This window comes from Erythranthe guttata, chromosome 3, assembly GCF_056151865.1.
Source record: "Erythranthe guttata isolate IM_541 chromosome 3, IM_541, whole genome shotgun sequence".
NCBI lineage: Eukaryota > Viridiplantae > Streptophyta > Magnoliopsida > Lamiales > Phrymaceae > Erythranthe > Erythranthe guttata.
The window spans coordinates 14274082-14288957 of record NC_142535.1 but is presented as its reverse complement, the minus strand read 5'-3'; the positions used below and the strand labels follow the sequence as shown (position 1 = coordinate 14288957).

General features: G+C 33.8%; 1 protein-coding gene across 2 annotated transcripts; it reads right to left on the bottom strand.

The window, feature by feature from the left end:
• Positions 1-10335: 10335 nt before the first annotated feature.
• LOC105971220 (transcription factor, putative (Protein of unknown function, DUF547)) lies at positions 10336-13762 on the bottom strand. Of its 2 annotated transcripts, none has more exons than XM_088815582.1 (11): positions 13013-13762; positions 12797-12898; positions 12563-12679; positions 12274-12463; positions 12052-12173; positions 11708-11976; positions 11499-11598; positions 11352-11411; positions 11166-11249; positions 10963-11079; positions 10336-10842 (listed from the first exon to the last, which is right to left on the bottom strand). In XM_088815582.1, the coding sequence occupies exons 2-11, from the start codon at positions 12884-12886 to the stop codon at positions 10525-10527; spliced, it is 1467 nt and encodes a 488-aa protein (XP_088671708.1). In that variant the 5' UTR covers positions 12887-12898; positions 13013-13762; the 3' UTR covers positions 10336-10524. The 2 variants fall into 2 exon arrangements, with proteins under 2 accessions (XP_088671708.1, XP_088671709.1); XM_088815583.1 differs by having other exon boundaries at positions 13448-13762.
• Between the last annotated feature and the right edge of the window lie 1114 nt (positions 13763-14876).

The window sequence follows — 14876 nt, the reverse complement described above, 5'->3', positions numbered from 1 at the left end:
ATCCTATTTTCACCTCTATATTTGGTAGGAAAAATAGGATTTGGTGGAAAAAATAGGAAAATGGTGGACCCGTGGGAGATGAAAAATCATTCACCAAAAAATTTGGTGGAAAAATAGGATTTGAGTATTTGGTGATATGAGGGTTGACCACGGTGGGAGGCCAAAACCAAATCTCTATAGTTTTAGGTGTAATGGTGATCTAGGAATTTCGGATGAGAGGCTAAAAACACCTAAATTAGATGAAAAAATGTTATAGCGTCCGGTCGGAAATGCCCTAATATTTTATGGAATTTCCTTTTTCTTCTATATTTTACTAGCATTTTCTTCCCTAACATTTTAAAAGTGAATAAAATGATTAATTTAATGTATGACAACTGTAGTTATAATAACAAATATACTAAAATATTATAATATAATTCATGAGTGATGTTTAAGTTATAGTACGTAACAACATCAATATTCATACAAATCTGATAATACAAACACACTCAATAAAAGATTATATAAATTTAATTATCATAATATGAAATTGATCGTTAAATAAATAAAGCAGAAGTAAAAAAAATTAAAAAATGTTAAAAAATGTCATATATAGTTTTTGTTTCATATAATCATATTTTTATTTTCGAACAAATTTAACAAATAATCTTCGTAATTTATAAAACTACTTTTTTTTTTTAATATTACGTAGTAATATTTATTTTACAAACAAATAGGTTGAGGTGTAACAAAAAGAAATTCAATGTAATACTACTCATATTTTATATAATATTAAGTTTTTAAATCTTACATTGTAAGATTGATTGTTCAAACCAAATATTTAATTAGAGTTTTTTAGCATTTTTTTCTTTTATATATAAGATATCAGATTGATTTTTTTTTTCAATAACTATCTGATACAAGGATCTTACCTAACCTTTTGTTTTTTCTTAATTAAAAATGATTAATTAGATTCATTTGCAAGGTTTGAATTTATTATTCATTTATAGACTTGTTCACAACTTCTGGAATGGCTTCTAAGCAGTTCATTTAATATAGATACAATTGACTTTTAGTCTTTAGAGCTAATTAAATTTCTTTATAACTATTGAAACCTGGAATTCGACGCAAACTTCTTAATTGCATTTGCACGTGTTCCATGGGTATTGATATACCTAAATGGGCCGGCCCAATGGGCCCTCAAAGTTATCTACTAATTAGGTCCACTACACGAAAGCCCAAACACCTTCAGTAAGGCTTGGGCCCAACAAAGTAAGTCTAACCCAATCACCGATATATAAATAGATGTTTTATTCATTTGTAAAGGTACGTTCTGATTATTGACAATTCACCTCGAGTTTTATTCTCTCTATTCTCTCTACTATCCGTACATGCGTCGGAGGGGTTTCCGCCGGATCAACCCCCGGCTTAGTTCACGTGTGCTCATTTTGTAGGGACCTCAGGAACATCGAGTTGACTAGCTACTGATCAGCTTTGCTCTCCCTACTCGTTTTCTATACTACCCTAGGTGAGCTATATTTTAGCATCATCAGGTATTTATTTATTCGTTGATCTTGCAAATATCACATTTTGTATTTTGTAAAATACATCGTATAATATTTCACCTTTCATTTGCACACAATCATATACACATACTAACCCTTTAATGTACCGAAATTTGATGTTCGATTTACGACAATTTTATCTATAAACATCATTAGAGTCAAAGATATTATTTTCAGTCAATTACTTTTCGTTTCAATCAAAAGTTTGTATCATCATGCAAAAAAAAAAAAAATATTTAAAAGTTAAAATAAATAAATATATAATTTGGATGAGTTGCTTGAAATGGAGATTTCAGGATATGATTTGTTTCCAAGTTGTAAAATTGAAGCATGCCCTTGTTCTTTTGCTAATTGCTCATTGCTAAGACTACATAATTACTCGTAGGGATTTAATTCCACAATGCATTATGATTCTTGGCTTAAATATATTTTTTAGGGTAGATTGTAAAAGTTACTCTTGAGTTTTGGTTTATTTAATTGTAAAAATTTCATCTAACTTTCTCAATTTATAAACACTACAGTAGTGATTTGTGAGATGATCAGTGGCGAAATCGAGATTTTATCACTGAGTGAGTACTTTAAATTTTTCTGGTGATTCGGGGGGAGCGTCCCAAAATAAAAAGTTCTTTACAAAATCATAAGATAGAAAAAGAAAAGAAAAGAAAAAACTTTAGGACTTTTTCTGAATTGATTGGACTTTGGGTGGACTAAATAATAAAAATTGGGTGGAGTAAATAAATATATATAGGTTAAATATAGTAGATTTTTTTTTCAATTGAGTGTTGATTCGCCTCTAGTTCCAAACCACAATTCATAACTTTATTATCCACCTTGTTTCATTATTATTTTTCTTTGTTCTCTTCAATAATTAAAATAATTAATTTTATGTTTTATAGTTTTATATTAACCTAATCTATTTAAAATTATAGGAGTGCAATACACAGACAATAAAGTATATATCCATATATAGTAATAAGAAAAAAATAAAATTTGAGAAGGGGGCATGACCTCCTTTGGTCCTACGCTGACTTCTATATTGTGTAATGTCTAAAATAGACATGACCACGAACGGTTCGACCCCCACTTTTTTACTATGCGTACGGGTCATTTCGCTTTATATTTCTCCGAACTACGAATCGGTAGTTCAAATGAACGAATAAGCTATAGATTTATTAAGCGGGTTAACCATGTTTCTGGTAATTAAAATTAAAATCATGTAAATTAGAATAAATTTCGGACCATAATCAAAATTGAAACAACCAGATGGGCTTTGGATCTTATGCACCAAATTCAAGTTTACAACTTGGGCCTCCACTACAGCCCATAATGGAACATTATGATAGTAGCACAATTTATGAGATTTCCACTTTGTTACCTTTTGTTCATAATAAATATAATTAGTTCTTCTCAATATATATGCTCGGACAAATATTATCATTATTCATTCATACCCAGAAAACACAAACAACCATATTAATGTGTGTAGATGAATGGTCGTAGTATGACCGAACGATGTATGAAAGCTTAAATCTTTCGATTACATGCTGATACGCGTAAAACCTACGTATGAAAAACCGCAAGTGTACAGTATCGCGTTTTGCAGAATAGTGAATTCCGGATATCGATCCACAGGGAATTAAGTTCCTAAATCTACCAAGTACCGTAATTATACTATCCTAAACTTTATCTAGACGAACAAAAGAATGGGGGATGACATGAAGCTAAAACGAAACAAAAATAAAAACAACGGTCCGCCAGAACAAGCGAAGAATTCCGACGTGTGATGGCTTCTAGGGTAAAATCCACCAGTGTACTATCGATAAAGATCTACAAATCGAAATCTATTGTCAATTCTATGTTCGCTAACCCAGACACTAAAGTACCCTAACCCCCGTCTCCAGTGTAGTTAGAGTCTACCCACAGGTCCGACGTCTCCGTTCAGAACCTGGTATTAAGAGAGCATTTAGGTCAAGTCCTTAAGGGCTACCCGAGGTGCATCACGTCTCCGTTTCCACAACCCGAGCTATGTTTTCCTAAAATCAAACGAGAAATCCTCTCTCGAGTTCATTCCCATTTACAATCAATTCAACTGTTGGCCAAACAATCGAAAGCATTTAATACAGGAAAACATAAACAGAATCAAAGAACGACAAATAGATCACATATCTGGAAATCAAAATCAATATATACAAGGTTTCATTTCCCTAAAAGAAAATGCTTAGTTCATTACAAACATAGCATCAAAATGAAGAACACGAGAAATCATAAACTAAACGTAAAGAAAAAGCTTATGAAAAACCCGAGTCGAAACCCTCGTCGAAGCTTCCCGCGAAGAACTGGCGAGAACCGAAGAGAAAAACCGAAGAAGATCGAAGAAGCGTCCCAGAAACCTTAGAAGAATGAGGCTTGCTTCTATTTATAGTAAGGCAAAGCTTCTTGAGGAAGCTTTGCCTTTTTAGATATTTTTTACACATCCCGAGGCCATATCGCGATATGGGCATCAGTATCGGGCGATATGGTAAAATTGCAAGCTCTCTGTTTCGTTTCTCCCCATATCGCGATATAGAATGGCATATCGCGCGATATGGCAAAAATGCAAGCTCTCTGTTTCGTTTTCTCCCATATCGCGATATGGACGTTAATATCGCGATATGGTCGCTGCAATTACTTCAAACTCTATTTTGACCCTTTTGTAGCCCGAATTTGACAATTTTGCATTTCACAAAAGTTGTAGCCCTTGCAGTTGGCTTTCTAAATCCATTTGAATCAGCTCAATCGGAGGTCGTATGAAGAAGTTATGCATAAAATACCGAACGCTGCCACCATCCACTTGATTGCAATTTTGCACTTGATTGGTTGGTTCTCGGCTTCGCTTCCAAAATCGTTTCGAATCGGCAAAAATAGCTTCTCTTTACCTATAATAGAAATAAAACAAGAAACACAATAATATGTACAAATAACGCCGAAACTCGGACGAACGAAGATCAAAACTCGAAGATTTGATAAGTAAAAATCGTGCAAAATGAACACTTATCACACCCTCAAACTTAGATCTTTACTCGTCCCGAGTAAATCAAAAAAAAAAAAAAAAAAAAACAACAAACTAAATCTAGGCCACTAACGTAGGGAAACACGATTGCATTTAGCATATGCAACAAGCCGTTGAACCCCTGGGTACCCCCAAAGGACGAGTTGTGTCTCGTGAGGGTTTTCAGACAACACACCCACAAAGTTGCCGGATTGGTCAAAGCATTGCAATTAATTTCAAAGATAAAACGAGCTAGATAACCTAAAATCTCATAATGGCCCACGGCTTAAGGTATTCGACTTTCCTACCGACGCAATTAGTTGTTTCTACACCAAAATGAAAGATAGACTCAATAATCCGTAATTAAACAATAAACACACTCATCAAGGGTTTTGAGTAGAAATGTGGGTGAAAAGTAAGTTTTGATTCTGAAATTCAAAAACTCGAGTTGGGCATAAGTAGGTCTATTTATTCAAACAGAAATGACAACAACAATATTTTTGGTGATTTTCATCACAATTGTTTTTTTTCTTCATTTTTTTTAAACGAGCATAATCGTGACTTGTGCAAGGCTCGACACCACTGTGTTATCTCTCTGACCCATGTATCGAACTTTAGTCCAAGAAACCCCCAAGCTTGAAAACTCGAGAGACTTAGGCGACGAGGTGCACCCAACGGGTTAAGCTCGAGTCAGAAAGGCGGGGAAATCAGAGCGTGAATCACAACAACACCACATATTATTATTTTTCTTTTTATCTTTATCTTTTTTTTTTAATAGACAAAATAACATAAAATAAAAACGTAAAGACCATTGATAGAACTTTTAGCCAACAACTCGAATTGTGAACACATAATTCAATTCTAACTCGCCCCCCAAACCTCAGACTATTATACCCCTCAGAAAAGTGCGCCCAAGCTTAATCGGAAAGGATTCGAAAGGCTATCCACACAAGTTGCAAAAACGCAGTCGGAAGGTTCATCTATTATTAGCCGGTTATCCACAATTTCAATTTTAAAATCAACTAGCCAGTCTACTAATTCATTAATTGCTTTGCTTCAATAGAATCCGGAAATGCAACTTACACTCGATCCTAAATGAAATGCATGTGACAAACATAACACAATTACGAAAATCGAAATACATAAATGAAACTAAAATATATGATATGCATGCAAAAGACCAAATCAAAATAAGCTAAACTCACCCCCAAACTTAAATCATGCATTGCCCTCAATGCGAAAAATAAAAGAAAGGAGAAAGAAATACGCCCTGAACAGTCGTGCCGCAGATTGATCAGTGTTCTACGGTTGCGAAAGTGTTCTTTGGTTGCACGGGGTGCCATGAATTTTAGCACCGAGGGCGAATTGCCGGAGTCTTGTAGACTTCACGGACTTCTTGCTCTTCTTTTCTTGGGAACGAGATACCGGCAAAAATCAAGAAAATGGGTGAAATCTAGCTTAAACCAAAAAAACAAAAAAATGCTAAAACTACAAAAACGACAAAAATGACAAAAACGACAAAAACAAAGAAAATAAATGAAGATAAAAAAATAATGGGTTGCCTCCCATTCAGCGCCTGTTTACTGTCGACGGCTCGACACAATTTGGACGGATTATGTCCAATCCAAAACCTTGTAGATTGCGCATCCATCCATCAGTCTTGATATATACTTTGCAATCATATCATGGACTAGATTGCAATCTTGTAATGACCATCCCAACCCATGGTACTTTTCGTTTGTTGTGGAAATCAGTCGGTAGGAGACTAGAATGGGTTGCTTGCCTACCGATCTCTCAAACTCGTATACAAGATATTCGAGCTTTGGAGTAAACTCTACCTCGAATTTGATACTCATCTCCTCGGTCACAATCAAATCCGGAGTTACGATGTGGATAGGATTTTCTTCGTCAAATTCCGCATCTACCATCATCTTCATCCCACTCTCATCACACGCAAAAGTATCTACATAACTGGGATGAATAATTCCCTCAAGGTGCTCAACCTCATCGTTCATACGAAAATCTGTAAATACCTCGTTGTCTTCATAAAGGATGGTCGGATGTGGTTTATGAATGTGACATCTCTGAAAATTTTCGAAAATATTTGCCAAAAAGTGGAGTTCTTCTTGTAGATAGCAGAAGTGCTCATTTGTTTGTGCAATTCCATTTTCTGGGTTCAACCTTCGATGTCTTTCAATATCCTCCAACTCATGTTGAATGTAATCAGCTCTGGATTGAATCTTGCAAAGAGAGAGATCATAAATCGAGGCCATCGATGTATACAAATCTGCTAAAACAAATGAAAAAAAAAATCAAATGAAAAAAAAAGAAAAAAAAAATGTCTAAAGTAAAGTAAGGATAGATGGTAACGATATTAGTAAATTCAAGATTAACTAATTCCCCGGCAACGGCGCCAAAAACTTGATACGCGTAAAACCTACGTATGAAAAACCGCAAGTGTACAGTATCGCGTTTTGCAGAATAGTGAATTCCGGATATCGATCCACAGGGAATTAAGTTCCTAAATCTACCAAGTACCGTAATTATACTATCCTAAACTTTATCTAGACGAACAAAAGAATGGGGGATGACATGAAGCTAAAACGAAACAAAAATAAAAACAACGGTCCGCCAGAACAAGCGAAGAATTCCGACGTGTGATGGCTTCTAGGGTAAAATCCACCAGTGTACTATCGATAAAGATCTACAAATCGAAATCTATTGTCAATTCTATGTTCGCTAACCCAGACACTAAAGTACCCTAACCCCCGTCTCCAGTGTAGTTAGAGTCTACCCACAGGTCCGACGTCTCCGTTCAGAACCTGGTATTAAGAGAGCATTTAGGTCAAGTCCTTAAGGGCTACCCGAGGTGCATCACGTCTCCGTTTCCACAACCCGAGCTATGTTTTCCTAAAATCAAACGAGAAATCCTCTCTCGAGTTCATTCCCATTTACAATCAATTCAACTGTTGGCCAAACAATCGAAAGCATTTAATACAGGAAAACATAAACAGAATCAAAGAACGACAAATAGATCACATATCTGGAAATCAAAATCAATATATACAAGGTTTCATTTCCCTAAAAGAAAATGCTTAGTTCATTACAAACATAGCATCAAAATGAAGAACACGAGAAATCATAAACTAAACGTAAAGAAAAAGCTTATGAAAAACCCGAGTCGAAACCCTCGTCGAAGCTTCCCGCGAAGAACTGGCGAGAACCGAAGAGAAAAACCGAAGAAGATCGAAGAAGCGTCCCAGAAACCGTAGAAGAATGAGGCTTGCTTCTATTTATAGTAAGGCAAAGCTTCTTGAGGAAGCTTTGCCTTTTTAGATATTTTTTACACATCCCGAGGCCATATCGCGATATGGGCATCAGTATCGGGCGATATGGTAAAATTGCAAGCTCTCTGTTTCGTTTCTCCCCATATCGCGATATAGAATGGCATATCGCGCGATATGGCAAAAATGCAAGCTCTCTGTTTCGTTTTCTCCCATATCGCGATATGGACGTTAATATCGCGATATGGTCGCTGCAATTACTTCAAACTCTATTTTGACCCTTTTGTAGCCCGAATTTGACAATTTTGCATTTCACAAAAGTTGTAGCCCTTGCAGTTGGCTTTCTAAATCCATTTGAATCAGCTCAATCGGAGGTCGTATGAATAAGTTATGCATAAAATACCGAACGCTGCCACCATCCACTTGATTGCAATTTTGCACTTGATTGGTTGGTTCTCGGCTTCGCTTCCAAAATCGTTTCGAATCGGCAAAAATAGCTTCTCTTTACCTATAATAGAAATAAAACAAGAAACACAATAATATGTACAAATAACGCCGAAACTCGGACGAACGAAGATCAAAACTCGAAGATTTGATAAGTAAAAATCGTGCAAAATGAACACTTATCACATGCTCATAAGAAACTAATCGGCTAAGAGGGTGTTTGGCTAAGTTTATAAGATGTTAAAAGGAGTTTATAAGCTCTTCTAAAGTATTTTGTAATTTAAAAAAAAAATAAGCTGTTGGAGAGCAAATAAGATCTTTTTAAATAAGTACTTCAACCCCACCTTTTATTTTAAGATCTCATAATGAGTAAAAATAGGAAATAAGCTTATTATCCAAACACTCTAAAAATTAATCCTAAAAATAAAATATAACAGCTTATCAGCTCTTAAAACATCTTATGAGACGTAAGAGCTTATCAGATATTTAAAATAAGCTTAGCCAAACACCCTCTAAGTTGAGATGGAGGTCGCTGGTTAATTGGATAAAGGAAATCAAGGGAGGTGATTTTAATAGTTTCCCAATGATATATATATATATATATATATATATATATATATATATATATATATAGACACACACACTATATGGAGAAATTATACAATAAGCTTGGAATTTAGCCAACTTATATCAAATAAAAATGACCAATCGATTATACAATTCTTTGTTGTATAAGCTTCAAATGATGGCAAAAAAAGTGGTTTGTTCTTTGCTTCAAGTAATAGTGATGGTTCATAAGTCAATAGGACAATTATTTAGGACCACTTCACTAGTATATGATTGTAACACAAACTTTTATGTTCTCAAAACATAATTAATTTTACAAGCAAGAATACCGACAAGATATATGTTGAATTTACAGATTTAATTTCGTCCACCCGATTCCAATTCCGATTCCAATTCCTCGTCTTCGCCTCAATATTGCAATATTTAGAATTTCTAACTTCTTGATTTTTCGCCCCTGGAGAATGTATTATGCTTCATATTGCTTTCGATAGTAAATATTTAATTGATGAACCTTCATATCTATTTACCAGCAAAACATTTTAGCATTTTTTTTTTTAAATTACAGTATAATTATTATTTAAACGAAGTTATTAACTTATCGAGATTCTACTTTATACGAGTGCCCGTATTTAAATCAAAAATTAAAAAAGAAAAATCGATGTATTTTACACGGTGCAGTATGTACAAAACTTGTAGCCTATAAAATAGCTTAATTCCACACATGTATAGTATAGACTATAGACCAAGTGAACCAAGACATGACAGCTTCATCCAGTATGTATTGTCTCTGCAAATCCTTAAGCAGGTCAATGAAAATCAAATATGAAAAAAAGAATCCAAGAATTTCCAAAAAAATAATAATAATTAATTAATTAATTAAAAATTATATTTAAAAAAAAAGAAAAGAAAAAAAAAAAGAAAAAAAGGGGTTTCTTTAACTTACTCTCCTCAATTATTTGCACAAGTCTTTGTCTTAGATCAACTCTCTTAAGCTTTTATTACAGAAAATTCCATCCACATTATTTTTTTTCATTTTTGGCTTACAAATTGACAGTAACTCATTGGTATGGCAACCAAAGAGTAATGGCATGTCTCTATTCACACCTAATTTTGCTTTAATGATGGAGTAATATGGTTGCTTATCTTTTAGAATGTTCGTTTAACTCGCAAGATAAGTCATGATAGTTAAACAACTGAGTCGATTTAATGTTTAGTTTGTGCAATAACTTTTTTGGTCGGCCCGGCCCGTACAAGTGTGAGGAGAATGAGTTACTTCGTTTCTAAATAGCTGTCGTTTTTAACATTTGTACAAATCTTAAGAAACTTAGTAAATATGTCTTGATTTTAGGAAAATTTATATTGTTAGACCAAAATACCCTTGTTTACTAAGTAATGTAGATAGAGTGTTGGGAAGTTAATAAGGGCAGAATTGAAAAACATGTAACTAATGCAGCACTGGAATTCTAAATTGATATGGAAAAAAAATTATTCAAAAAAGATTTACTTACAAGAAGAAAAGAATATATATTACATTTTCTTTTGCTTCAATATATCTATTATATATGTACACCTGGAAAATTGAATTCCAAAATTTGGTACAAAAAAAGGAGTATTATATATATTGACAAGACTAAAAAAAAATAATAAAAATTGATCTCTAAACTTTATTCATGTGCCCGAAAAGATATCTGAATCGGAACTCGTACGACATTATCTGAAGGGATTGGAGGGTAGGTTCGTCCTTTCGCGTCTCGAGGCATTTCATTGCTTCTTTTCCAAGTTCACACGGCAGTTGAAGGCATATCCAATCGAGCAACGACTCGGTATCCTTTGCAAAGTCTAGAAGATACCAATCGAGCAACTTTGGTATCGCTATGACTTTTTCACTTCTTGAAATTCCGATTGCCGCTTGTAAGTACTCTCTTTTAGCCGTTTCTAGCTCGTTTTCGACTTGAGATGCAGTGTAGATTCGCACCTTCATTTCGAAAACGCCCAAAAAAAATAAGTGAATATTTATATTGAAAAATCGAAGTTTAATTTGATCTATATAACTTGAAAGTAAAATAAATAAATAGCTTCTTGAGTTATTACTTACAGCAGGCGAAGACCAGCTTCCACAAGAAAGCGCGAACGTGACTAACGGTTCAGACAAGTCCAATCCGAACATGCCACGTGTCGCCACCTCATCGTTTTTCGCACCTTTCGAGAGAGTCTAGAAAAAGAAATAGGATGAAAATTTATTAGTATGCAATCGACCCCAAAAATTGAAAGCAATTTTTTTTTTAATTTTGAACTTACATATTTAGAGTGATAAGGCAGTCGCAATATGAAGTGCTCGATTGTTATTGCATTTAAAATGTGTCCACCGACATTCACCGTAGCCTAAGAAGAAAAAAAAAAACAGAGGATAAAATTTCATCAGTTTGAACGTAAATTACTAGACGAAATTTTGTACAGAAAAAAAATGCTAAAAAAATATATTACCTTTTGCATTAGTGAAACGACGAATTCGGGACTTTCGGGAATGCCGTACTCGATAAACGCCTGGAGAAAAATCATTTTTTTTTTCTAATCAATTTGTTACTCTCATTAAAAAAAATGACAAGTTACGATAAGTATCATGACTCGTACATTCATCATGCACGAATTGTAGATGTTTATCCAGAAAGCGAGCTTTTCTTGATGACTAAGGCCCTTTAATTCAACCGACGCAAGTTTCTCAAATAGAAGCCTGAAAATTTACGACATAAATCCAGCATATATATATATATATATATATATATATATATATATATATATATAATCCTAATAAAATGAGAGTTTTGTGGTAAACTAATTACTTTAATCGTCGAACTAGGAATATAGATATTGTCGTTCGGTTTGGATTGAGAGAGGTGGCTTCGATTGCAAGTAAACGCTTATACGGACCAATATCTCTCTTCTCGAACTTTGAACAAATACCGTACGGGTCCTTAAACTCCGTATTATCGAATATTTCCAAAGAATTCATTTTCAAGAAAACGTCCATTAAGCATTTTAAAATGCTCTCGGATATTTTATTTGGAGTGTCGTCTACGAGCGATATTTCCTTTTTAATAGGGCTTTCCAACTGAAAAAAAAACCCACAACAAATCCAAATTAAATTTAATTCTATTTTAAAAATAAGTGAAAATTAAACAAGCACCTGTAATATTTTCGGAGGCCTTTTTATGGGTGCTGTAATAGTTTGCGATTTCGGATTCGGCGATTGGTGCTTATTCTTCGATGGCTTCGTACCTGATTGGTTCTCTTTTCCTCTCTTTTCATCTAAAATTAAATCACATTTTAAACGGTATATTAAAAATTTCATCGGGTTTTCAATTTTATGCATCAACTTGATCAAAGTGGAAAAAAAATTCGGAATTACCGGAAATAAAAGGTTTCTTTCTAATATCGGAAATTGCATCAGTTTGAAGTAACGATAAATCGATATTTTTCTTGGACGATGAAATATGGACGGCTTCTTGATAAAGTCCTTGTCGGAAATGGACGACTTTTTCTTCGAGACGAACGACTTCTTCTTCCAAAACCGCCACCTCAGCAAGAAGCTCGAGTGTCTACATACACATTGAACAAACAATTGGAAAAAAATAGGGAAACAAAATAATAATAATAATAATAATATAATAACAAATAATCGAAAAATCGAAAATGACCTCGGATGGGAGATACGGAGGGAGACGAGGAAGAGCGCCGAGAGGTCTAGTGAAAGCCCTCTCGAGTGCTCGGTGTACGTTTTCTTCGTGTTGGAGTCGTTTTTTCAGCTTATCAACCTAATCAATTATTCGAATTGATCATATTACATCTACAATTTTATTTTCATACACAATGGATAATTAATTGCAAAAACTATAAAAAAAAAAAAGGCGATAAATTACACGAAAACTCACATCTCGTTGCAATGCCGTTTTTCGTTCCCTAATCGAGACTCGTCGGCTAGTAGTCGGTTTGTCGGCATTCATTGCTCTACTATTGTGCATTCCTTATTTGTCCTTCAAGTAAACAATAAAGAGTTTTAGCAACAATGTAATCAAAGTTGAACAAGAAAGGAATTAATTAATCATCTAAAAAACACACACAAAAAAAAAAAAAAGGGTAAAGCTCACTTGCAAATGCAAAGCCAATCAGAAGCTAGAATGAGAATAAAAAAGATTCCAGGAGAATATACCCCAACATAGCAAAAACCCATCTCGGATTCTCATTTAAAGATGCTTACTTTTTTTTACAAAATTTTTTTTGAAGAAATTCATGAAAAAATCAAGAAAAATGCAATTAAAAATTAAATTTCAAGAAAAATTTAAAAAAAAAAATTAATTAGGGTAATTTTCAGGGAATTGGGGAAAATTGGGATTTATGAGAATTGAAGGGGGGTGACTGTAATTTGTAAATGAAGCTTCATAGGGTTTAGAAAAAAGCTTCAGAGGAATGAATTAATGGAAGAGAAGAAAGAGCAGAGCAGAGCAGAAAATTAATTACAGTAAAATTGAATTGAATTGAATGAAGAAGAAAACCCTAAAAAAAGACAAGGTTAACAAACCAACTTTTTTACAACAGTTGTTTGTTTCTGTCTGATTTTTCTGCAAAATATATATATTTTTCTTGATCCGCGTGAAGCTCTAAATGCAGATATCGAAACAAAACCCCCTTTTCACTGCTTCACCTACATGCTTATATATATCTATCTATTTTATTGTATCTATATATGTATGTATCTATGTGTAGAAGCTGTCTCTGAGTTTGATACATATCTGATGTGTAGTGTGTGGGGGTGGGGGGTGGGGGTGGGGGGTGGGAAGACAGAGTATGTACAACTGTGAACTGTATGTATAATCAGCTCTTTATTCATTTGTTTATATGAATAATAAAATAATAATTCAGACTTTATATATATAGTATTTTATTTTCATAATTATGGATTAGTATCAATGTATCATACGACTAAAAGCTTATTTAATTCATGAGTCAAATGTTATTAGTACGGTGTTTTTAATTCACATTAATGCAAAATTATACTAGTATTTATTGTCCTTCTGATTAATTGTTTTTTTTTTAAATCCGGATTCATGAGCTTATTGTAGGACCGGCAATTGAGTCGGGCTTAATCGAAGTTTGATGGTTCGTCCGATTATATTTGAGTTGAGGTTAGTTTTTAATTAGCTAGATCGAGGTTGTGCCATTTTATTAAACTCGATTCATTTATGAGTTGAGTTTGAGCTTATATGATTTAACCCGAATAAGGCTTAGTATACAAGTTAATAGTTACAACCGTATTTGATCATTTTATTTTACAAAAAAAAAAATAGGTAAGAAAAAAAGTAATTAAGTGGACTCTTGATGCATTTTTTGCCATATAATTATTTAAAGATTAAACATTTGCAACATTAAAATTCATTTATTTCAAGGAATCTACTATGATTTTTATCTTATTTTGCCGCATTATGTGGATATTCATTTTTAAAGTTTCTATATTTTTCTTTTTTTCTGAAACACGTTTGACAGCAAAGTATGTAATTTATATATAGCTCAATATAAATTCTATATAAACCCGAAGCACGAAAGAATACATGAGACGAGTTTCAGCCTATAATAATAAAGTTCGAAGGTGTATAAGTTGACTTATTTGCACTTGAGTCAACTCAAGTTTAACTCACATCGCCCTGATTTTCAACCCTAGCTAATTGTAATAATAGTGAATTTCGCTTTATACGAAAATAATTATATAAAAAAATATATATTAGGGGTGTGGCGTTAAGGAAAAGCAAATGCACGTATAGGCAAGGCGCAATGTAGTACCGCGCGGAGTATGACAGGGCATCTTTTCAGACTTTTCTGTAATCATCAACTAACGTGCGCTTCCTCTTTTTGGTATCAGCAAAAAACTCTGCAGTTTTTATATGGGCCTCTCCCAATTCCGGAAATTGCCCCTGGTTTTTCGGTAATATTACCTGATGGTCCTGAACCAACCGTTTG

Bases quoted from the DNA above. Each gene is read 5' to 3' on its own strand.
- LOC105971220 (XM_088815582.1), bottom strand. From the start codon at position 12,886: ATGCACAATAGTAGAGCAATGAATGCCGACAAACCGACTACTAGCCGA. The intron at 11,412-11,498 runs GTACGAGTCATG...ATTTTTCTCCAG, and splicing joins ACAATTCGTGCATGATGAAT to GCGTTTATCGAGTACGGCAT. The intron at 10,843-10,962 runs GTAAGTAATAAC...TTCGAAATGAAG, and splicing joins GAAGCTGGTCTTCGCCTGCT to GTGCGAATCTACACTGCATC.